This window comes from Anomaloglossus baeobatrachus, chromosome 1 (assembly GCF_048569485.1).
Source record: "Anomaloglossus baeobatrachus isolate aAnoBae1 chromosome 1, aAnoBae1.hap1, whole genome shotgun sequence".
Classification (NCBI taxonomy): Eukaryota; Metazoa; Chordata; class Amphibia; order Anura; family Aromobatidae; genus Anomaloglossus; species Anomaloglossus baeobatrachus.
In genome coordinates, this window is record NC_134353.1 from 588845411 (window position 1) to 588871843 (window position 26433).

Here is a 26433-nt window from a genome sequence, read left to right on the forward strand (position 1 = left end):
TGCTACATCACTGGAATAAGTCTCTGCCCTTACATAAACGTTGAGCTCACATGGGGTAGGAAAAACCTGGTGTAAGATTCCCTTAAAAAAAAAAAAAAAAAAAAAAAAAGTTAGAAATTCAGAGTCCCTCTTAACGGAGAAGCAAGACTCCATATCTCTATTGAGAGCATATGTTGGCAGCATACACGTGACAATACATAGCAGTTTCTAACAATGGTATTTTATCTTACTTGAAGCTTCAGTCACATTAACGGTTTAAAATGCAAGTCAATGGCACAGACATGATTCCCTCTGTACATCATTTTATTATTTACATAATACAATATAGCATAAATGCTGAATAGCATGATTATGTGCAATACATAAATATGAACTATCTGTACACATTTGCATATCTAGTAACTCAGAACAGAAATACAAGTTTTAAAGCAAAGAAAAAAAATAAACGAAATAGAAAAACTGATGCCTGGGAGGAGTAAAAAGGAGTTGATGGCAGAAAACAATAAAATCTTAAAAGTAGGCGAGAGTGAACATACATTAAGTATATACAGATGAGAACGGGCAATACTACAACACTACTCTAAAAAATTATTTTCATCTAAAAAGAGCAAAAACAAAAACGAGGGGTGGGGATATAATTCTCATACAAACCTTCCATTATAACACAGAAGTGAAATTACCAGACAAGCATCAGTGAAGTTTACTGTCTTTTCTAGAGTAGTTTTTATACAAAGCTGTAGATAATGCAGCCCATGCAATAAAACCAAGAAAATTACAGTCCTACACCCAAATACAATTGAAAAACTATACGGTGAGCAGCCCCCCCTCATTGTGGTTCCTGGTAGCACTCATGGAAGAACTGAAAACATTGACACCTCAACGCTATGCAAGAAAATGGATCTACAGCAGCCAAGTAAGGTATGGTTCTCATGCAAATCTGTGCAAGTGAGTCACATTGGAAAACCTCCATTTATGGCCAAAAGCCATTAGATTACCTTACCAAATCCAAAAGAAAAAGTGTGCACGGCAAGCTAAAGTTGAAGCTCTTGTTTTTATACTTTAATGATTGACACTACGGGCTTAAGTTATTGAAACTGAAGGGGGTATTCTGCACCCTTCTCTCTCTCTCTAAGGCCGGAGTCACACTTGCGAAAGCCTCACGCGAGTCTCGCATCGCAGCACCAGGCATGGCCGCACACACTGCAGACAGGAGTGGGTCAGCTGCATGTATTTCTATGCAGTTGAGATAATCCTGTCCGGAGAGTGTGCAGCCATGCCGGGTGATGCGATGCGCGAGTGTGACTCCAGCCTAATAGGCCATTCTATTAATAGGAGACCAGCAAGCATTGAATGGTTGCTCACGTCCAGATCGGGAGGAAAGGAGGCAGACAACCCCGAGAACCCTTCAATTCAGAATTTCGGTTGTCTCAATTGTAGCCAGAAATAGAAAAAGGCACTGTAGGGATCACAATAAATACATTAAAACCCACAGGATTAGATGAGCGCACCAAGACAGCTGGGACACAGGGTTGATTTTACCATTGAACATTTGACACTCTGCAACTTCAAAAGAAAAAGTAATGAGAAATTGTAACCAAGGCTAAACTGTTGAAAAGTACTAAAGCATAAAATCTAGCACCACATACGATGTAGGGGCTGAATAGTGTCAAGTCTAAAACACCAGAGTATTGCTCATCTTAAATGTTAGAAGGTTAAGAAAAAGAGTGGAAGGAAATCTAACGGTGTTTCATCATCAAGAAAAAAAGAAGCGCAGTGACGGTGCACACACATCCGAGTCCGCTTGCCCACCAGGTTCACAGTCCAGACAGAGTACCAGTATCTTGTATAGCACATATCTGTTGCAGGCATGCAGATTTTAGGCCTACATTTTGGCACAGACATTTCATCAGATATGCACTCAAATAAAAAAACAGTAAAGCCAGCAGTGATCCGTCCAAGTTCTGAGAGCGCAGGAACACAAAAAGGTAAAAAGGGCTGTATCATCTATTCATTCAATTTTGCCTGTAACACTCAAAACATCCCAAATAGAAAAAAAAAAAAAAAAAAAAGTAGTAGACACCACAAAAAAAATAAAAATAAAAATAAAGATTAACATTTGAAAGAAACAAACATGCATCTGCTCTTTAATGTTTCCCTAGGATATATTAAAATCAGAACCAAAAGAAAAAAAAAATAAAACTCAGTCTTCACAAATTTAGGTTTATATTCTCTGGATTTTTTCTGCCACAACAACTGGGTTTTCTTTCCTTATTTTTGCTGCAGCCTCTGCCTTATAATCGTAGGGGCAGTTGTGCTTGTCAGAGTAACGATGAAGTCCACAAAACAGATTCCCACAACGGCAGTCAAAACCTAAAGGACGAAAACACAAGAATTAAGTACACGCTGACTTCAACAATAAATCATCTGACACCAGTTAGTTATTGATCTTGCCCAAGCATATGTGGTATGCCTAAGACACACAATGTGAAAATCGGAGCGAGTGGGATGCAATAAAACATCACATTCCACTCGGACTAATATTAGCCTGTGCGTCAGCACCCATGAGCGATTTTCTCAGCCCTAAATCGGACCGAAAAAAACAATGGCAGCATGCTGCGACTTATGCGATCCAGGTTTCTCCCGAACCCATTCAAGTCTATGGAGGCGAGAAAAAAAAAAAAAGTCTATAGAAGTCCATTTGGCGGATCACTTAGTGGCTTAGGTTTCAAAGTACCTTCTACTTTCAATCGATAAGGTCACTGTAGGAAAGGGCAGCATAATTTAGGGTGCAATCACCAATTTTTATTCGGCTTGGAGAGACATCTGGCTACACAACGGATGCCACCAGACAATACTGACCCTGTCATACAGTAGTAGGCAAGTACTATCAATATAATGTTTCCATATTCCTTACAGAAGGACAGAAAGGTAAGGAGCTCAATCAATACCTGTAAGACCAATCTTCTTCCTGCACATGAAGCATCTGTTCTTCTTTGGCTTGGGGAGTTCTGGAGATTTTTCCTCATTTTGAGATGTACTGGGCTGAGATACTGAAGGACTTGGCTGAGTCACAACTAAAATGAATACGAATGGATAGATTAATGTACAAAATAGAGGAGGGGTAGAAAACCTTACAGTCTCATCTCATCTATTATTCCCTTTGATGAGCAGTGTGGGCTAAGGAGAGTGTCATTGCAGACAATGAACAGATGGAAGTACATAAAAGAAACGCCTGGCCTATTACAATTTTACATCTCCTGCAGTCTTCAGCTGTCATGGCTATTAAAAGGTTAAGGGGCCGCTATATTTACAGTCATTGCTGAGTATTGGCACCCTTGAAATTATTTCAAAAAAATTTAGAAAAGTACTACAATTATGCATGATTTTGTTGTACACGTTTATTTACTCTCTGTGTATTGGAACAACAGGAGGAAAAAAAAAAAAAAATGGGCATGTGATGCAACAGGTGAGTGAACGAGCAAGTAACCGGTGTGGGCACTGGGCAATATGGAAATTACACCTGAAACCAGATAAAAGGGGAGAAGTTGGCTCAATCTTTGTATTGTGTGTGCCACACTAAGCATGAAAAACAAAAAGAGAACTGATATTTTTCACAATTTTGGTTCTTAAGTCCTCATTCTTAAGGATACAAGTCCATCTCCAGAGAGCTTGGGAGTACGTGCCCACGATTAGCTTTACACACTTTTTACGCTGCATCAAAAATACGGCGTTTTACAGTTTAAGCAAACTGGATGAGATTTATAGAAATCTCATGTTCACTACTTTTTTTTTTAGGCCTGCAGTACGTTTTTTGCATTCCAGTTTCCCTTGTGGGTACGCTGAGTCTTCTGTGCAGAACTTCCCTGTAGACATCCATCAGATGTGGACACACAGTAAAAACGCATATGCGTTGTAAAACGTATTAAAGAAAAAAAAAAAAAAAAACCACACCACAAAAGCATGTACATTATGCTGTCAATACCAGGAATTTTTAAAATCAAATAACTTTCAAAGAGCGACACACCAGACAGCTAGAAACAACAAAAAAAAAAACAACAAACAAACCGCATATAAAACTAAAAGGGTGCAGAAATGGTGCTAAAATTCTTCAATCAAAAATTCTGATACCAATCGTGGGATTGTAGCCTTGATGTTCCTTTGTCCACAACATATTCAAAAAGTTTGCAACCCATGGCACTGGACATGGACAGCAGATAAAAATTGATGAAAGGTTGCAAACAAGATAGTTTGGGTGGTGGATAAGCAGTCCCAATCAAGTTCCAAAGAAATGTATGCACCCTGAGCCTAAAGGACAGCTTGAGTGTCAGCACGAACTCTCAACATTTCAATGAAATGCTGTGGCAGGAGACCCAGGAGGACCCCACTGCTGACACAAATACAAAAAAAGCTAGACTGCCATTTCCCAAAGTGTACGTAAGCCAAAATCCTTCTGGGAAATAGCTTTTTGGTAAAGCACATCTACTCTTTATTGAAAACAGAATGAGGCCTACAAAGAAAAGAACACTTACAGTCAAATATGATGGAGGTTCAAAGATCTTCGGGGGTTGTTTTGCTGCCTCTGGCACTGGGTGCCTTGACTGCGTGTAAGGCATCATGAAATCTGATTACCAAAGGATTTTGGGTCACAATTAAAGTTTCCAGTATCAGAAAGCTGGGTTTGTGTTTTGTGTCACAGGCCTTCCAGCAGGACAATGATCCAAAAATATACTTCAAAAAGCATGCAGAAGTGGATGGAAACAATGAAAGAGTTCCGGAGTTGCCAGCAATGAGTCCTGATCTAAATCCCATTGAACATCTGAGGAGAGATCCTAAAAGTTTTGTTGGGAGAAGGCACTCTTCAAATATGGAACCTTGAGCAGTTTGCAAAAGAAGTGACCCAAAATCCCAGTTGAGACGTTTACGAAGCTTGTTGATTGGCATAAGAAGCAACTGCAGTTATTTATTCCAAAGGGTGTGCAGGTAAATATTAGGTTGAAGGTGCCACCAATTATTTCAGGCCAATTTTTGGAGTTGCGTGTGAAAGGGTCTTAATTTGCCTTTTTTTTTCCTCTTTCAAGTATTTGTGTTGTTCCAATACACACAAAAGGAAATAAATAGGTGTATAACTAAAAACATTCGCAATTGGAACAATACAACCCCTGGCAAAAATTATGGAATCACCTGGCTCTGAGGATGTTCAATCAGTTGTTTACTTTTGTAAAAAAAAAAACAAAAAAAAAAAAAAAAAACAAACAGAACACAGACATGGCACCAAACTAAAGTAATTTCAAAAAGGCAACTTTCTGGCTTTAAGAAACGAGAGGAAAAAAACCAAAAAAACCAAAAAAAACACATGAAAACAATGTGCTAGCCAGTAACTTACTTTTTAAGACCAAATGGGGGGGGGGGGCGGGAATTATGAACTCACTCAATTGTGAGGGGAGAAAAAAAAAAAAAAAAAAAAAAATCAATCATGGAATCACCCTGTAAATTTTCATTCCGAAAACACCTGCATCAAATAAGATCTGCTCGTTAGTCTGCATCTAAAAAGGAGTGATCACACCTTGGAGAGCTGCTGCACCAAGTGGACTGACATGAATCATGGCTCCAACAAGAGAGATGTCAATTGAAACAAAGGAGAGGATTATCAAACTCTTAATAGAGGGTAAATCATCACGCAATGTTGCAAAAGATGTTGCAAAAGATGTTGGTTGTTCACAATCACTGTCTAAAATCTGGACCAAATACAAAAATGGGAAGCTTGTTAAAAGGCAAACATACTGGTAGACCAAGGAAAAGATCAAAGCATCAAGACAGGAAACTTAAGGCAAAACTGGAAATGGACAACAAAACAAAATGAGGAATGAATGGGAGGAAACTGGAGTCAATGTCTGTGACCGAACTGTAAGAAACCGCCTAAAGGCAATGGGATTTACATACAGAAAACAAAAAGATGACTGCCTGAAGAGAACATGTACATTTCCAGTCATTGATGATATGGTGCTGCATGTCAGGTAAAGGCACTGGGAAGATGGGTGTCATTACATCTTCTATAAATGACCAAGTTTACATTGAAATTTTGGACACTTTTCTTATCCCAATAATTGAAAGGATGTTTGGGGATGATGAAATCATTTATCAAGACAATAATGCATCCTGCCATAAAACAAAAACTGTGAAAACATTCTTTGACAGAAGACACACAAGGTCAATGCCATTGCCTGCAAATAGTCCGGATCTCAATCCAATTGAAAATCTTTGGTGGAGGTTGAAGAAAATGGTCCATAAGCGGATCTGGCAAGAGTAATCAGAGAAAGTTGGAGCCAGATTGATGAAGAGTGCTGTTTGTCACTCATTAAGGTCCATGCCTCAGAGACAGCAAGCTGTTATAAAAGCCAGAGGTGGTGCAACAAAATACTAGTGATGTATTGCAGCGTTCTTTTGTTTTTCATGAATCCATAATGTTTTCCCCATAGTTGAGTGATTCCATAATTTTTGCCAGGGGTTGTAGATCAATACTTCATTTTCTGAAGAAATTTCAAGGATGCCAACACTTTGTCACAACTGTATATGATTATCATCTTACCTAGTAATAAATGTAAACTAAAAAGGAATCCATAGAATGCGTGTTCATCCAGTCACTCAGCAACTCTATTTGTACAAGACATCGATGAGTTCTGAAGCTAAACCAAAAATCACAGTGCACTGAGTTTCGTTGAATCATCCATACAGTATATTACAGCAGTAGCCTTCAGATATTTCCCATAACTTCCAGATACAATCATGATCTAGATAGTAAAACATACCTGGTTCTGATAATCCTGCTTTTGGAGAAGTTGCATTATCTTCTCTTGAAATGCTCATTTCTGTCATTTGCTGAGTTACAGGTAAAGCAGCCACATTTCTAAAAAGGATTGCAAGAAAACCTGGAATTAAATGAAAGCTAAAAACAATTTATATAGGAAAGATAACATCTGCGAGAAAATTGTATGTTCTCCCTGTTTGCGTGGACTTCTTCCCACACTCCAAAGACAAACTGATAGGGAATTTAGAATGTGAGCCCCAATAGGGACAGTGATGACCACGTGCGTAAATCACTGTAGAATAGCGCTATAAGAGAGTAAATTAAATACAGGATTTGTATTGTGTGGGATTGAGAGCCTAAGAACATATTTAAGATCCTTCAAGTGAAACCTTGTTCATTATTTTTCTACTTCCATGTAATATTCATTGTGTAAGGAAACATTCTGCAATTTTCTATATAGAAATTCCTTACTAATCGTGAGATCTCTGATTGCAACTAACATGAAACGTTCTTATTTACGTGTAAAACTGTGGACCTGTGTGGTCAACGCATGTTCCTCTGAATGTGTAGAACATTTCAAGTCACTGACAAGTAAAGATCTTGGTCTTCGTAATTTATACACAAGTTCTATACTTTGAAGTTGCCTCATCTGCATAAAGAAACATTACATATAGGGAAAGTCACTGACGGTAGAATGAGCAGCTAATCCACATGTCAACCCAGAGAGAGGCTTCAGAATAGCGTTAGGTACCCAGTTACGAGATATGCCGTGAAGGGGCAACTGGGCAGATATACAAATGGCCATTTATATATGCTAAATAACTAATTTTTCTTAGATTTTCCTTAACAGTAATGCAGGTCCATGTTCACACATTCATGGTTTCCATACTTTAGCATTATCAGAGCGCAAACTGTCTTTTTTTGTATTTTATGTCATGTTCAGTTATGTGCCTGTTCACACGTCAGGTCGATGAGGCTGAGTGCAGGCAGTCTTTTTGTCCACATGTCATACATTCAGCATAAGTGAGCAAGGAAGCTATAAAACATGCCCCAGTAGTGTCCAAGTATCCACACCGGTGCACACTCACATCATTAGAGAATATTCCCTTCCGCCATTACCTGGATTTGTCAGTAGGGCTGCCAACATCACTTTCACAGTTGTTTAATGCAGTTTCTACTCTCTGGATGGCTGCAGACTCTGCGGTAGGACTATTAGAACCACTGGCTGCTCCTGGATGAAACACACAAGACACATTTTTCAGTCCAATGATAGTTCTTATTAAACCTCTAACATTTGAGAGTGTAAGGTCTAGAACGGACAGACTGCTGTACTGAAACAATTACAACCAGAGAGCCGCTTTTCAAATGACCATCACGTTATCCAGAACATCATTTACACTGAACACAAAGGCCGTCTTTAGCTTATGCATGCACTCCATAGCCAACAATGGCCTAAACCTGGGCTGGGGAGAGCATGAGAAAGAGACACCCAAATGATTAGTATAAAAGGGCAAAAGTCTAAAAATCTGCCAAAAAAAAAAAATAAAAAAAAAATATATATCTATATCTATATAAATTATATTTATATTTTTCTGAACATGATTAAGACCTGAGCGTCGAAACGCGTTGTTCTGTTGGTCATCCGACATTTATGCCTTACCTGCTGGATTTTTTTTTAACTAATCTTCAACAAAGTGGACTTTTAATATTTTTTATCCCTGGCGCTGGAAACTTCTCTTTTTCCTACAATGCTGCCCGTGGTACAGAGGGGGGGGCCCAAATACTCACTGCAGACGCTGCTGGTGACGCGGCTCTGCTGTGCGGGAGGCAGCAAGTCACCGGCCATTCTGAAGAAGTTGACGGTGAGGGCTTCAAATAATGGCGGCTGGAGTCGGTAATTGTGGGGTGTACAGTGGGATTCAGGGGATAACATAAAATGCACCTTTATGGAATGCAGCACAGGCGCTGCTTAAGGGGCTAGTTTGGTTTATACCTTAAAAATCTGGTGATCTCTTTGAATTCCTCCCACCAGCATGGTGTAGTGTGTATGTGCTAGGCAGGTTCAGAATGCTTTTACCTTGCAGATTAACAGCATTTTTGCAGGTGACAGATTCTTTAAAAATATATATTTTTATTTATGTTATACAAAAAAAAAAAATATATTACATTTAATAATTAGTAGTTATTCACTTTCTTGCTGTGTACAGTTATTTATATATTTATGTGAGCAATCTTATTTATTGCTGTTTCCTAACTGTTCATTTCCATATTTCTAAATATAGAATAGAATTATTAGAGATAAGCAGAGATGGGTGAACCCTTTGGTTTGTACCCTCCCCCTCAAAAAAAAACAAAAAACAACAACAAAAAAAAAAACAAAAAAAAACACCAAACCACCCAGCCACACCTGAAAGTGTTCTGTTCATGGCTGGCTGCAAGTGGGCGTAGACCCGAACTGCCTAACTAGTGACTTCCATTGGGGTTCAGGTCAAGTCTGGGTCCCAAACTGAACCTTTTCAGCTGCACCAAACTTCCACGGCTCCGCTCATCTCTAATAAACCAATGGACTTGATACTAAAATAATTTTATTTCATTCACACGGCTATTAACACCTCATTGATAACGACTAACACTGATTTTGCAATCTGATAATGCCCTAGAACAGTAAACATATGTTATTATTTGGCAAGGAGAAAAACTAAAATACAGAAAACCTAGCAGCCCTGTTTAGGAATTTGTCTAAGGCTCTGTGCGCACTAGTGCGTTTTACCCGCGGATTTGCCGTGGAAACTTCTTGAGAAATGTCTGCAATCTTTGTGCAGATGACATTTCCCAGCAAATTCTATGAGAAAAAAAAAAAAATAGCTGTGCGCACTCTGCGGATTTTTCTCAAGAAATTTCCTTGAGAAGAATTGAGAAAATTTCTTGAGAAAATGAGCATGTCAATTCTTTTCCGCAGGTACCCTGCGGATTTCAGCAGTACAGAATGCAAAATCCGCAGGGAACCACCCGCGGGAAAATCGCGGCAAATTCGCGGCTATTCCGCGGCAAATCCGCATGCGGATTTGGTGCGGATTTTTTCCGGAGGTCTGGAAATCTTTCACTCCCAGAAGTTTCTGAAGAAATTTTCTTGAGAAAATTCACATTTCTAGTGCGCACATAGCCTATAAGTATTTGTATCTAAATATTTCTGGTAACCAATAGTCACAAAACCAAAATTCACAGTTAACTTAGTAAAATAATAATGGAAGATAATTACTTGCCAACAAAAAGCATATTACACTGAAAAATACACAACTTGGGTTGGATCTATGGACCAGAGAAGATCTGCTGGAGAATCTGCCTCCAGAGCTTATATTAAGGGAACCTGTCAGCAGAAATTTCGCCCAAAACCTAAAAAATTCCCCCTCTGCAGCTCCTGGGCTGCATTCTAGAAAGGTCCCTGTTATTATTGTGCCCCATGTGAGACCAAAATAAAGGCTTTATAAAGTGGTACCTTTTTGTATTCAGATAGTGTAAATGTGACACGGGGGCGGGCTCTCTGCCGTCCGTTATTCTGCCCCCTGGTCCTGTATGCCGCCCCCATCGCTCCTTTCCATAGCTGATGCACCGCCCACTGCTCCAGCCATCCCCGCGCATGCCCAGTGCCAGTCTCACGGGACTGAGCAGTGTGGTGACGTGTGCGCAGGCAAGTGATTATGGGCGGGGCTGTGATTGTTGTTATCAGCAAGTACCCGCCCATAATCTCGTGAGCGCGCAAACCTCACCAGCGGTCACACTGTGCTCAGGGTAGTGCTAGACTGTATGGGCTGCTTCCAGGGATGACGTCCCTTTTGTCACGTGATAGGGGCGTGTTCAAAATACTATCACGTGACAAAAGGGACGTCATCCCTGGAAGCAGCCCATACAGTCTAGCACTACCCTGAGCACAGTGTGACCGCTGGTGAGGTTTGCGCGCTCACGAGATTATGGGCGGGTACTTGCTGATAACAATCACAGCCCCGCCCATAATCACTTGCCTGCGCACACGTCACCAGCGGTCACACTGCTCAGTCCCGTGAGACTGGCACTGGGCATGCACGGGGATGGCTGGAGCAGTGGGTGGTGCATCAGCTATGGAAAGGAGCGATGGGGGCGGCATACAGGACCAGGGGGCAGAATAACGGACGCCAGAGAGCCCGCCCCCGTGTCACATTTACACTATCTGAATACAAAACGGTACCACTTTATAAAGCCTTTATTTTGGTCTCACATGGGGCACAATAATAACAGGGACCTTGCTAGAATGCAGCCCAGGAGCTGCAGAGGGGGAATCTTAGGTTTTGGGCGAAATTTCTGCTGACAGGTTCCCTTTAAATAAAAGGAAGATACCAGTGTGAGACATGTAATGACTGACACCTCGCTCATAATCAGACAGCTCTGAGAATCAGCACTAACACCACACAACAGAAGTGAACCTTGTCCCATTACAAACATTTGCAGCAGCAGATCTTCTCATAGCGCTGGCTGTTCTGCTGCAGACCTGTGCTGATTATAACCAGCAGTACAGCAAGGATAAACCTTGTCTCATTAGAAACATAAGCGCTTGTCTTCTCACAGTGCCATCAGCTCTGCTGTACTGCTCTTCCCTACACTGGCTGCCTGTGAAATGGAAGAATCTGCGAGAGGACAAATGCAGCTGCAAAATGTTTTATTTTTTTAGGAACAAGACAAAGTTCACTTCTGCTGTAGTGTGTTAGGTCAACTGTATTCGAGAGGAATTTGTCAACCATTACATGTCTCACACTGATAACGCCCCTTTTATATAAAATAACCTCTGATAGCAGATTCTCTTATAGATCTATGTCCGGCTCATAGCCTGGACCAGCTCATTTACATATATGAAAGACATGGATTTCTCTGGAATGAGACACTGGATTGCTGAAATTACAGTATAGTTTTATTCTGCTCTTTATGACCTACATGGTCATATAGACTTCTTCCATCAGAAATGCTTTAACATAGTTTAGAGATTTAACGACAGTCACAACCTTGGATGTACCAGTACGTTCTATTTTGCGGTTACTCCGACCTTGGATGTAATGGTACATCCTGGCGATCGCAGGAGCATAGAAGCTGTGCACGCGCCATCAGGAGCTCGGCTTACATGACTGTCTGGGAGAATGAGTGCGCTTCTGCTCCCACCCAATCGGGACCCCCGCAACATTATCACCATTTTGGAAACATCACCAAATTCCTAGATATATTCTTTTTTAGGAGTGATCACCTTGAACCCACAGATGCTTCACAGAAGTTTGTAATCTTGAGCTGAGAAAATATATTTTGCCACAAAAGTAAAAACTGTATGGTGCATTTTCTTCTGAGTAGACATATCACATATGTAATATGTAATCAAAAACTACTGTTTAGGTTTACGGCAGGGCTCAAAAGGGAGTGCCATATTCATTTTCAAGCACCATTTCCCCTGGAAAAGATTGAGAACGCCATGTCACAATCAAAGATCCTCTTGATGTATAACATTGGGCGGTGAATAGGGAAAAAAGTAATATGGAGAAAATGGACCCTAACATTTTGTCACACAATTTCTCCCGAGTTCGCCAATACTCCATATGTGGTCGAAAACTACTTTTGAGGCACAGTGCAAAGTGAAGACGCGCCATATTTGAGTTAACATTTAGCAGTTACACCCCTCCCCCCGCCACTGTGTCACTTATAGTGTCAGATTGGTCAGTGGTTCAGGCCATTTGATAAATCCACATTAGGCCTGTATCAGACATCAGTGTTTCAGGTACGTGTGATATGCGTTTAACAGTGATGTCACATGTACCCATGTTATGGAGTTACACACACACACGTCCGTGTCTTCACATGGACCATGTGATCCCTCATGGCCGCGCGCACACACACACACACGTTTTTTTCACCAGCAGCACTGATGTCACACGGATCGCATACTGATGTAATCTGTGTGACATCAAGTACCGGAGAAAAACAGGTCTTCGAAATCAAAATATTTTCTATATTCAGCTGTATCCATCACTGCTGTGTTTGGCTCTGCTGTCTCCTGCTTCTGACCCCCGCTAATTATGCTCAGAATATTCTCTGCACCTTGGCCTTGGAAGCAGGAGCAGCACCAAAGACAGGTGAGTATCCAGCAAGCAGTGTGTGTGTGCAGTGACGTTCAGGAGGTCATCGTAGTTCCCAATGAACTCTGATGAACCCGTTAAGTCAACGTCGTGACACCTGCTGTAGCACAAATGTCGCGGGGGTGTCATTAGGAGCTCATAAGAGTTGATTAGGAACTCCAGTGACCTCCTGGACATCACTACACACAAACTGCTTGCTGCATACTCACCTGTCACCGGCAATGCTGTCCCCGATGCTCTCCATAACGATGCTGTTCACAGCGATGCTCCTGCTTCCAGCTCCGAGGTACAGTGAATATTCAGTGAGTATAATTAGCGGGGGTCAGAAGCAGGAGGCAGCAGAGCTGGAGACAGCACCGCTGGATACAGGTGAATATGCAAAATCTTTTTATTTCACAGGCATGTGTTTTCTCTGGTAATGTCACATGTATGCAAATACAGATGTCACACCCATGCGTATGGCAAAACACCTTGCTGTGCTCAAGATGATATAACTCCTTATAAGAGACTTAACCTGGCTAGCAAAAATATTAACTTTAAAAATGTAAACGTTACCCAAGTTACTTTAAATATTTAAAGTAATCTCTTTAGCCAGTCATCAAAATTCAATTGTTAAATTTGTATGGAATAGTAAGAAACCAATAGTTTCTAAATTTACATTAATGAAAAACAAAAAGACTTGGTGGTTTTGATCTAATATTTCTGCTACTAATGTCTTACAAAATTAATTAAACAATCTGGCTAACCAATGAAAAACATTGGAGTGACTTCTTCAGACAGTTCTCTAATCGTTAACTCCTTCACCCCTGGCTTTTTATTCTTCAGTCATGAGGCCTTTTGCAGGACAAGTCCTAATTTTCAAATTACACCACTGATGTTGCTACATATTGTAATGGAAAATTAAAAAAAAAAAAAAGTTAAATTGAACTTTTTTTTTGCAACTTCACCACATGTGAATATTTATTTCCACATTTTCAGGTACACTAGACGGTAAAAATCAATGGTGTCAATCAAAAGTACAACCCACTAATTGGGATGGAAAAATAAAAAAAAAAAAGTTATGGCTATTGGAAGAAGGGAGTGGAAACAAAAGTGCAAGAACGGAAGAACGGAATGTGGCCATGGCATGGAGTTAAACTCACAACTACTATGGAACAATGCAAAAAACTGCCTTAGTCTAACACATTCATCTAAACTATTCTCTATACTACACAAGTGCCACTATAAAATGATAGCTAGCTGGTATTTAACTTCCAATAGGCAGTCCAAAGTGTATAAGGAGCACTCTTTATGTTGGTGAGGATGTAGTGTTAGAAGTAGGGACTAGCAAAGTCAAACTGTAAAGTTTGGGGCTTGCACCAGACACTGGGTTGTCCATGGCTTGGACTCGAACTTTTAATAAGGCCATGTGCGTCTGAGTTTTGTTCATATATTAATAAAGTTTGTTGAAAGGCTGCAGTGCAGCCAATCAAGCTTTATTGAATACGGAAGATGACTGTGCACTGTTGTGAACAAAGATTTATTGTGCGCTGTTGTGAATAATAAAGATTTAAAAAAGAAAAACAAAAAAACCACAACCCTCATCTCTTAACCCCTTAACGACCGCGGGCAGTAATATGTCCTAGCGGTCATTATGTTACTGCCCGCGGTCTCACGCCAGCAGCATGCCGCGATGGCGCATATCTCAGCTGATTTTCACAGCTGAGATGTGTGCCTGCTAGGCACGAGCAGAATAGTTATCTGCTCGTGCCGTTTAACCCCTTAAAATGGCGCTGTCAATATGTGACAGCTCCATCATAATCGCGATAAACTTTTACTTACCACCCGATACCGGAAGTCACGTGACATGATCACATGACTTCCAGTAGTTGTCATGGTAGCACAGGGTCATGTGATGACTCCTCTAGCTGACACGAATTACTTTCAGTTTCACTCGGGCTGCAGCCCAGTGAAGCAGAAAGTGAGCGTATCTGCTGTTTACAGCTGTATAGCTGTGATCAGCAGATAGGGCAGAGCGATCGGATTGTTGATCACTATAGCCCGCCTAGGGGGACTAGTAAAAGTAAAAACACCCCTAAAAAGTTCAAATCACCCCCCTTTCGCCCCATTGAAAATTACAGGGTTAAAAAAATAAAAAATACACATTTGGTATCGCCACGTTCAGAAACGCCCGATCTATCAAAATATAAAATCAATTAATCTGATCAGTAAACAGCGTGGCGGCAAAAAAGATTCCAAACGCCAAAATGAAGTTTGTCGCCACCACTTGTGCAAAATACAATAACAGGCGAACAAAATGTAACATCTGCGCAAAAATGGTACAGCTAAAAACGTCAGCTCGAGACAAAAAAATAAGCCGTCACTGAGCCATAGATCCCGAAAAATAAGAACGCTACGGGTCACAGAATATGCCGTAAAACGTGCGCCACTTTTTCAGACAAACTTTCGGGTTGTTTTTTTTAACACCTTATATAAAAAGTAAACCTATACATGTTTGGTGTCTACGAACTCGCACTGACCTGAGGCATCACGCCAACACATCAGTTTTACCATATAGTGAACAGTGTGAATAAAATCTCAAAGAGAATAGTGCTATCGCACTTTTTTTGCATTTGGAATTTCAGTTTTTCAGTACACTATATGGTAAAACATATGGCTTCATTTAACAGTACAGCTCGTTCCGCAAAAAATTAGCCCTCACATGACCATATTGCCTGAAAAATAAAAAAAAGTTACACGTCTCAGAAGAATGGCGAAAAAAAAAAATAACCGGTCTTGAAGGGGTTAAAAATAAACTGTCAGCAGGTATTCACTTACTTGAGCAGCTGGTTTAGGGGCTGAGCACCTGATTGCAGCTATGTGTCCCTTACTGAACTGCTTGTCATTTTGATATAATTCCTGTTCTTTATTGCAGAGTTAGCAGTTCTCAAAATGCTAGGCCCTGTGTAACCCCACCACTGACTGACAGCTGTTGATCAATGGTGGGGGCAAGATTACACAGCAGACAAGTGTATGGCAACCAATGTGACAGCATCTGATGCTATGTGCAAATGGACACTTGGCTCAAACTCTGCTGTGAGTGTGAGCCGAGTGTCCTACTGTGATCGGATTCTTCCACATGCAAGAAGCAGATCACAGTTTGGGAGAAGGAGAGATTAATCTCTCCATTTTCTGCATTGTCTCTCTCAGCATATACTGCACTGCACTCAGATGACATCTGTGCAATCCAATGCTGCACATGCACCCATAAACTTGTATAGGTGTGTGTGAGCTGAGATGCAAGCTGTGCTTGACAGTAATTTCTGATGGAAAGGGTGGGAATTCAAATTCCATTCGGACCCATGTTACTCTGAGGTCAATCCCATGAACAATTTTCTCAGCACTAATTGGACAGAGAAAACAATCACAGCATACTGCGGGTGGAATCAGATTTGTCTTCACTCGCACCCATACAAGTCTATGGGTGCGAGAGAAACATCGCATTGCACCTGTGTAAGGCGAGTGCAGTGTGAGAGTCGCATCAGCTGGCAGTAGAGATGGGGAAATCAGACCCTCTCCTCCACAGCGCCCGCCCTGCCATCCCCGTCTGTGCTGTGATCCGTGGCATGACACTAGGCTTACACTCCAGCAGAACAGGAGCTGAGTGTCATGCGAATGACTCGCAATAAAGCCAGTATGTCCACAGCCTTATAGTGAATCTCCTGCTGATAAAACACTGCTATCACAAATTTTGGTAAGTAACACCATTGGAATCAGGCTCTCAGCCCCTAAGTCATGCTGCCACCATGAATTTACTGTATTATCAAACAGGTTCTCTTTAAGATGGGAGATAAATGGGAAGTACTGAGGGAGAAAGCGGGGGGGAAGTGGGGGGAACTCATTAGAATTATTGATAATTACAATATTAACAGAATCTACCTTCTGACTGGGGGCTTTGTGATTAGTTTGCTTAGGAGAATATGAGGGGAAGGATAATTACAATGTACTTCCAGCAAAGCTGCAGATCATGTGGTACATCATTAAATTGCTAGAACATAAGAGCTACCAGAAAGTGAATACATGCATAACAGAAAGTTCGTGCTTCTTCGGCTTATGCACATCCACTGGCCTATTATTGGCTAGAAACCGTTCAAGTCTTTGATTGGTAAGGGTCAGGGCTACGAGAAGTATTCTGCTGAACTACTTTTCAGACACTAAAGGGCCATTTACACGCTGCGACATCGCTAACTATATCGTTGGGGGGTCACAGTGTTTGTGACACACATCCGGCGTCGTTAGTGACATTGCAGCGTGTAACACCTATGAGCGACCTTAAACAATCGCAAAAGAGGCAAAAATCGTTAGTCTGTGATAAGTCGTTCATTTACAAAAAGTCGTTGTCTGGTCAGTAGGGGGGGGTTGTTTGTCGTTCCTGCGGCATCACCAATCGCTATGTGTGACAACACAGGAACGAGGAACAACCTCGTACCTGCGGCCGTCCGTAATGAGGAAAGAAGGAGGTGGGCGGGATGTTCGTTCCGCTCATCTCCACCCCTCCGCTTCTATCGGACGGCTGCCGTGTGACGTCGCACGAACAACCCCTTTAGAAAGGAGGCGGTTCACCGGCCACAGCGACGTCGCAGGGAAGGTAAGTACGTGTGACGGGTGTAAGCGATGTTGTGCGCCACGGGCAGCGATTTGCCCAAGACGCACAACAGACGAGGAACGCTTGCTAGCGAGATCGCGTGTAAAGCCCCCTTAAGTCTTAAGGCAACATCTCACTAAGCGACATCGCTGCTGAGTCACGTTTTATGTGACGCAAAAGCGATCTTGATGTCGCTGTGAGTGACATCCAGCAATGACCTGGCCCCTGCTGCGAGGTCGCTGGTCGTTGCTGAATGTCTTGGACCATTTTCTTCAAAGGCGATGTCCTGCTGGGCAGGACGCATCGCTATGTTTGACACTGTGTGACAGGGTCCCAATGACAGCAGATATCGTTATACAGGTCGCTACTGCGACCTGTATCATTAAGTTGTTGGTAAGATCTGACTGTGTGACATCTCACCAGCGACCTCCCAGCGACTTAGGGGTGCTTCACACACAGCGAGCTCGCTGCCGAGTCACGCTTTTTGTGACGCAGCAGTGACCTCATTAGCGATCTCGCTGTGTGTGACAATGAGCAGCGATCTGGCCCCTGCTGCGAGATCGCTGCTCGTTACACACAGCCCTGGTTCGTTTTCTTCAAAGGCGCTCTCCCACTGTGACACACAGATCGCTGTGTGTGACAGCGAGAGAGCGGCGAATGAAGCGAGCAGGGAGCAGGAGCCGGCGTCTGGCAGTTGCGGTAAGCTGTATCCAAGATAAACATCGGGTAACCAAGGTGATTACCCGATATTTACCTTAGTTACCAGCCTCCGCAGCTCTCACGCTGCCTGTGCTGCCGGCTCCGGCTCTCTGCACATGTAGCTGCATTACACATCGGGTTAATTAACCCGATGTGTACTGTAGCTAGGAGAGCAAAGCTAAGCGGTGTGCGCTGGTAACTAATGTAAACATCGGGCAACCATACCCGATGTTTACCTTAGTTACCAGTGTCCGCAGCTTCCAGACGCCGGCTCCGTGCAAGCGCAGGGTCGCTTGCACGTCGCTGCTGGCTGGGGGCTAGTCACTGGTGAGATCTGCCTGTTTGACAGCTCACCAGCGACCATGTAGCGATGCAGCAGCGATCCTGACCAGGTCAGATCGCTGGTCGGATCGCTGCTGCATCGCTAAAGTGTGAAGGCACCCTTACTAGCGATCCCTATCAGGTCGCATCGTTGTCGGGATCGCTGGTAAGTCGTTGTGTGTGACTGGGCCTTTAACTAAACACCAACCTGGCCGGGATCGCTACAAAGTCTCTGGTGAGTCTCTGGTGAGCTGTCAAACAGGCAAACCTGGCCAACGACGCAACAGCGATCCGGACCTGCAGAGCGACCTAGCTAGTCATTGGGGACGTTGTAAAGCAGCTTTTTGAAAGGGAAGTCGTTAACGAAGTCGCTGTAAAGTCCTTTTTACACACTGAGACTTTCTAGCGATCATGCTGCGCAGCGGAAAACAAAGGACCAAAGAATGGTCCTGAGAGATGTGTAGTGATCAGCAACTTCACAGCAGGGGCCAGGTCGCTGATGTGTTTTACACACTGCAATGTCGCTGGGGAGGTCGCTATTACGTCACAAAACCGGTGACGTTACAGCGATGTCGTTTGCGATGTTGCAGTGTGTAAAGCCACCTTTAGAGTGTAGAAAGATAGGCATTACAGTAATGTGTACAGTAATGTGTATTTAGCTACAGATTGCCAATCATAATAAACAAACAATCTCAACTTCAGACTTCATTGTTTCTCAGTTCTGAAATATAGAGCTCCTTATTGTGAAATCACTCTTCCTTTTGATCCTCTACTAAAAAAAAAAAAAAAAAAAAAGCCGCAAACACTACAACTGCCAGATGCTATTGACCTGATCAGGGAGACGTAGGCATTGGAAATAGTCTGATGGACAGCGGCACATCAGGAATGGGCAAGTCTTTCTTATTGTTATTACAGGAAACAGGTGTTGCATGTGGAATTTGGGTACTGAGCTTTGCTTGCCCCGTTTATTTTTAATACATGAAAATCAATTGGGAGTGCACAACTTTGACACTGGACTATGCCAGAATCAACGACATGTTTATCTCCAGAACCCTCCGAGTCACCTTAGTCCATTTGCGATTACAGATACACTCTGTAGGTCACCGTTTCTAAGTTAACTTATTCTGGATGACCCTGTAACTTACCCATGGGGCTGATTCTGCCGCTGTTCTGTCTCTGAAGATGTTCTTTATAGCACACAGAACACATTCCATTTGTCCTAGGGTTTCCATAGAAGCCACATCCTGTGTTGCAAAGCATAGGGCCTGGTGTCTGATTTGTCTCCTGAGCCATTTTTTCTATGCTGTAAATAAAAAAAATATATATATGTAAGAAAAGTGGTATTATTGATGGAAAACAAAAATATTCAAAAGCATGAATAAAAAGTGACTGGGTTTTGGTCCAAACCCTCACATCAGAATCGGCCAGCCCTATGTTCTTTAAGTGGTTACAGCAAACAGTGAACCTTCTTCGGCCGGGGCCACACGGAGATCTACTGCGATCCTTGCATGACACTCGGCGGCTCATGCTGGCAGCACAGCAGGAAACGAGTGTCATGCGAGTGTCACTGCGACTGAGGTCCGATCATGCGATCAGACCACAGCTGCGGGGGCGGGCCGGCACTGAGGATGGGAGGGCTGGTGCTGCGGAGGGGGAGGGATTTATCTCCCTCTCTCCTCTGTAGCTGGCTATTGCCATTCTCACCCTGCACTCAAGGTACACTGGTGTACCTTGAGTGCAGTGCGATTTTTCTCTTTCCCCATAGACTAAGGGGCACTTTGCACACTACATCGCAAGCCGATGCTGCGATGCCGAGCACGATAGTCCCCACCCCTGTCGCAGCTGCGATATCATGGTGATAGCTGCCGTAGCGAACATTATCGCTACGGCAGCTTCACATGCACTCACCTGCCCTGCAACGTCACTCTGGTCGGCAAACTGCCTCCTTATTAAGGGGGCGGGTCGTGCGGTCATAGTGACGTCACACGGCAGGCGGCCAATAGAAGCGGAGGGGCGGAGATGAGCGAGACAGACATCCCGCCCACCTCCTTCCTTCCGCATAGCCGGCGTGAGCCGCAGGTAGGAGATGTTCCTTGCCCCTACAGCTTCATACACAGCACTGTGTGCTGCCGCAGGAACGAGGAACAACATCGTAACATCGGTCTTTCCCAATTCATGGAAATGACCAAGGCTACACCAATGATACGATTACGACGCTTTTGCGCTCGTTAATTGTATCAAAGGGTTTACACACTACGATATCGCCTGCGACGCTGGATGTGCATCACTTTCAATTTGAGCCCACCGACATCGCAGCTGCGATGTCGTAGTGTGCAAAGTGCCCCTTAAACGGGTGCGAGAGAAACAAGGATTGCATTGCACCCACAGCATGCTGCGATTGTTTTCTCGGTCCGATTAGGGCTGAGAAAATAATCGCTCATGGGTGCTGGAACATAGGTTAATGTTGGTCGAGTGGAATGCGATGTTTTATCGTATTCCACTCGCTCCAATTTTCATGGCGTGTGCCTTAGGCCTTCTAAATGTTATCTGGCATGTGGAAAGCTGGGTGACAAGAAAGATCGCTTTGCTTTACAGAACAGCAGCTCTGCAGTGCATAGGTGTAGCAAACAATGGCCACCATTCATACGTCTTACCAACGATCAGTGCCACTCAGAACCACATCCCATGAGATGGCACCAGATTTTTCTAAAAGCAATAACTACTACAGAACAACAGAACGGTTAAAAAAAAAAAAAAAAAAAAAACAAAAAAAAAACACAACCCACAATCACTAACTCTATGGAGCCATAAGAATGCTCTCCCAAGTGACTTCTCTCATACAATCTTTTCAGGCAGATCATCCAATCAACTATCCAAAAAGACAGTGAAATGGGACAAGATTTACACTGGGTGGAGGGGAACCATCCAACCCCTCAGGCAAAACTGATTAGTGCTAGCATACATGCCTGTACAGGCCGGAGAACTCCAGGGTGAAATCGTTTGGAGTCACTGGAGGACAATTGTAATTGCCTTATGTGAAAATGAGCTTACACAGTAGATGTATACTGTAAATATTAGGTATAAACACAGGTTTTATATTGTCTCGTTTACAAACAGAAGTTACTGTAGCTCACTTCGTCCTTTTCGCCATCCATAGGAGGCAGCACATAAAGCCCTGCCATGTCATATAGGAGCAGGGATCTTGTTTACAGGCCACTCTGTAGTCCTGCAATCCCCACCCTATTAGTGGAAAGCAGCTTGTAATAACACGACATGCTTCTTTTAATATTTCTCAGAAGCTGGGGGGGGGGGGGGTCACATGGGTGGGAACATTAGCTTCCGCCTGTCACAAGGCTGCAATGTGACAGGCTGGCTGATCTGAGGGCTCAGACACACAAAACCTAGTCAACAGGGGCCTCTGAAATCAGCTGCTATTTATAGATCTGACGCTGCCAACTCCTACCCGCGAGAAGTGGCTACGCTTACTGTACCATACACTGCCAGAGGTCATCAGGATGGGCATTGTGGGCACCAGCATCACACCGATTACCATCCAACAACACTCTACTCTGGATACACAATCTGCATTAACCCTATGTAGTGTGGTGATGAGGTGTGTACTTTGTTATTCCCCAATATTACACAAAGTCCGCTCCATACTACGCAACTACAGAAAGCACCTTTGTTTTCCTGGTGATTGACGTCACCCAGCTGGAGGACAACCTCCCTGACCTTAAACAGACATCCCAAGAACTTGCTCAGCGAGTCACGCAAAACAAGGATGTGTAATGGTCCTGTGCCAGGCCTCCGGTGAACTGGATTGGGCTAGTATGAGAAGATAAAGCCAGCAGAGCGAATCACATGACACCAGGCTTTGAGGTGGCAGGGTTACACAAGTAGCCCTAGGGCCGCTCATTCCCAGCAAACACTTAGAGTTCAGTTATATTTAGCTTGGGAGGGACCGTCATACACAAGGCAGGATAGATGGTCTCCAGCCAAACAGATCTAACAGCAATTGGAAAAAAAAAAAAAAAAAGTCCTGGACCTTGAGAGATGGTCTCCAGCGAACCAAACCCAACAACAGTAGAGAAAAGGATGTTGGAAGAAAGTCCTGGACCCTGAGAAATGGTCTCCAGCTAACCAGACCCAACAGCCATAGAGGAAAGGATGGTGGAAGAAAGTCCTGGACCCTGGCCTCCAGCTAACCAGATACAACAGCAATAGAGGAATGGAAGGCAGAAGAAAAGTCCTGGGCCCTGAGAAATGGTCTCTAGCTAACCAGACCCAACAACAACAGAAGAAAGTGCTGAACCCTGAGAAATGGCCTCCAGCTAACCAAACCCAACAGCCATGGAGGAAAGGATGGTGGAAGAAAGTCCTGGACCCTGAGAAATGGTGTCCAGCTAACCAAACCCAACAGCCATAGAGGAAAGGATGGTGGAAGAAAGTGCTGAACCCTGAGAAATGGTGTCTAGCTAACCAGACCCAACAGCCATAGGAGGACAGGAAGGAGGAAGACAGTCCTGGACACAGAGATGGTCTGCAGCTAACTAGACCCAACAGCCATAGAGGGAAGGATGGTGGAAGAAAGTCCTGGACCCTGGCCTCCAGCTAAGCAGACCCAACAGCAATAGAGGAAAGTGCTGAACCCTGAGAGATGGCCTCCAGCTAACCAAACCCAACAGCCATAGAGGGAAGGATGGTGGAAGAAAGTCCTGGACCCTGGCCTCTAGCTAACCAGACCCAGCAGCCATAGAGGGAAGGATGGTGGAAGGAAGTCCTGGACCCTGGCCTCTAGCTAACCAGACCCAGCAGCCATAGAGGGAAGGATGGTGGAAGGAAGTCCTGGACCCTGGCCTCTAGCTAACCAGACCCAGCAGCCATAGAGGGAAGGATGGTGGAAGGAAGTCCTGGACCCTGGCCTCTAGCTAACCAGACCCAGCAGCCATAGAGGGAAGGATGGTGGAAGGAAGTCCTGGACCCTGGCCTCTAGCTAACCAGACCCAGCAGCCATAGAGGAAAGTCCTGGACCCCGATAGATCGCAGCACTGCTCCCTCAGTGGCTGGCACACTACCTTCCCAGACCAGGGGCACAGTGTTAGTGACGTCTATAGTCACTGATGGCCCACAGAAGTGCATAATCAGCAATGTGGGGACCGCACAACCAGTGATGGCCACTACATGGCAGACAACGGGGGCAGCGGGGACAGGCGGCCGGGGGTGGCAGCATCTGGACACAAAGAGGAGGAGGAGCCTACAGACAAAGGAGGCTGAGAAAGAACAGGGCGCTGGGAGTTGTAGTCCTCCCCCGACAGAGGCCTATGTAAAAGCACTGAGTCATGGAACAGTCAGACATGGCAGCCGCCTCCCCCACAGAGCCCCGCGCCCCCTCCCCGCAGACCCCGGCGGCCCCGCGCTCCCCTCCCCCCGCATTTCAGGCTGTGTCGCCATATAAGGCGCTCCCCGCGCGCCGTGTAACCCCTCCGCTGCCGGCCGGCAGCACGTCACACAATGACTGGACACACTTACGTGTGAGGATGAAGCCACAGCCGGGCGGGGGAGGCGTCTTCTCACGAGCTCTGCCTGGCTCTTTGTTCGCGGCTAACAATAAGGAGCGGGTTTCTACTCCTCCTGGCGGCGCCGTGGAATCCCGTGTGCTTCTTGGCGAAGACCGTATGACAACACAGGGCTAAATGGCCGCCGCCGCTGCCCCTCCGTCCCTGCGCTGACTATCCGCGCGCTGCACCCCGAACGTGTGTCCTGTGTGTGAGAGCGTTGTGTCTATACACCGCCAGGGGGCGGAGCTGAGAGCGGCTGCTGACGGAGGCGAAACTCCCTCCCACACCTTGTTCCGCTGATCACGTGGGCTGCCCGGGCCAATCACAGCGCTGCTGACTGTTGTACCCCGGGGTGCTGGGCCTAGTATTGCACGTTTAGCTCTTACAACATGGCCGCGTCATAGCTTAGTCACGGTGGACAGCTGGGGTCTATCCGAGCGCCGCCCTGGCTGCTTTCTGTACTGACAGTGTATTGTGACAGCCTCTGTCTGAGCCCTCCCCGTACTGCCCTATAAAGCGAGACGTATCTGTAATGGAATGTATTATATATGTGCAGAGAGGAGGCGGTGACTGGACGAGAACATAAAGGAGCCATGGCTTAAATGAACTTCCTGTGAGCCACCACTAACATGGCTGATAACAGAGAACAATACATTCTACATTTCAGCAGAAGAGCAAAAAGCAGGGGTGCACAACATGTTTTGGTCTAAGGGCCACATTGCCATACTGAACCAATCTCAAGGGCCGCAAATATTTCTAAAGGGGTACTTACATGAATACATCACCAGAACCACCATCAGTACATTAACCCTTTACCGACATACGATGTACCCAGTTTGTCATGGTCAGATAGGGGTTCCTAACTGATGAAGCGCTGGATACATGGTGATTGTAGGGGCTGGGGCGCTGTACCTGTGTGATCGCCACTGTGATGTCGGCTTATCTGACAGCCGAGACCTGACTCTCACAGCCAGGAATGGTGCCCGCACCCTGACTGTTTAACCCCCTAAATGCTGTGATCAATAGTGATCGCAACATTTAGGGGCTGGGTGAGGGAATGTTCTCCCTCCCCCAAGCGAATAAGACTCCCGTGATGTGATCATGGGGGCCCGATTATGGCCATTATGGCCTCCAGGTCACCGAGCTACGGCAAGCTGTTTTATCACTTTTACAACACGGTGAACGACGTAAAAAAAAAAAAAATCCTATACTGCTGTTTCTTCCTGATTCTGCCTCACAAAAAAAGAAATACCAATAAAAAAAATATCATGTGGCTCAATATGGTACCAGTAAAACCTCTAACTCATCCCACAAAACACATGCCCTCACATGAGTCTTTCAACATAAAAATAATATAAAACTATAGCCTTCAAAATTTGGTGATGCAAAAAAACCTTTATTTTGTAAAAAAAAAAAGCGTTTTTAGCTAAAACAAAAAAAACCTATAGAAATCTGGCATTGTTGTAACGCTGTAATCATACTGACCTAAGAAATAAAGGCACCAAATCACTTATAATACACAGTGAACAGCGGAAAATATTGTAATAAAGCCAATTCTTCACTTGCTGTTGATTTGTTTATTCTGCCTCTCAAAGATTGCAGTAAGGCAAGGATCACATTTATCCTGCACTCTACGCTGAGCGCTTACACCAGGGATTACATATGGAAAACGTTATTTAGACAAATTTCCCAACAAAAAATTCACTGTAATGAGGCAGAAGGAGTCACTTTGACCTCACGTCTGGAATGTGGTCCGACAGTGTCCATCTTTTTACACCTTTTTGTAGGCGTGCACAAAGATGCAGTCATCAACAGTTTTCTTTTGAAAAGATGGACACCACTGAACTGAGGCCGAACGGAGTCCAGGGTAACTCTGCTGCCTCATAAGTGCATGGATCTGTCGCGGGTTTCACCTGAATCACGTAAGATGTAGATGGAAACGCAGATGTATGTGCTCAGCGTAAAGCACAGGACAAATTGAACTGATCCAAAATGTTCTGAACCAAAATCGCCACCAAATACCATTCAACTCAACCCACAAAAACCCAAGTCCCCACTCAGGTCTGTCATCTGTTAGCCCAAATAAACAGGGATTCCATGTTATTAATAGCACAAAAGCTCTGGAAAAACGCTGACTACCCCCAAAAACAAATCCAGTAAAATCTATGCTCCCAAATCCAAGTGCCCCTCTTACTTCTGAGCACCACAGTGTATTTAAACCACAGTTAGGGTATGTGTGAACGTTGCGTTCTGTACAGTGCGGACAAGAACACACCCTCT

General features: G+C 44.1%; 1 protein-coding gene across 1 annotated transcript; it reads right to left on the reverse strand.

The window, feature by feature from the left end:
* Positions 1-285: 285 nt before the first annotated feature.
* On the reverse strand, positions 286-24405 carry ZFAND5 (zinc finger AN1-type containing 5). The gene is made up of 6 exons (XM_075317975.1): positions 24125-24405; positions 19741-19898; positions 7925-8036; positions 6807-6904; positions 2949-3074; positions 286-2370 (listed from the first exon to the last, which is right to left on the reverse strand). Exons 2-6 carry the CDS (start codon positions 19886-19888, stop codon positions 2222-2224), a joined length of 633 nt encoding a protein of 210 aa, XP_075174090.1. The 5' UTR covers positions 19889-19898; positions 24125-24405; the 3' UTR covers positions 286-2221.
* Positions 24406-26433: the final 2028 nt, after the last annotated feature.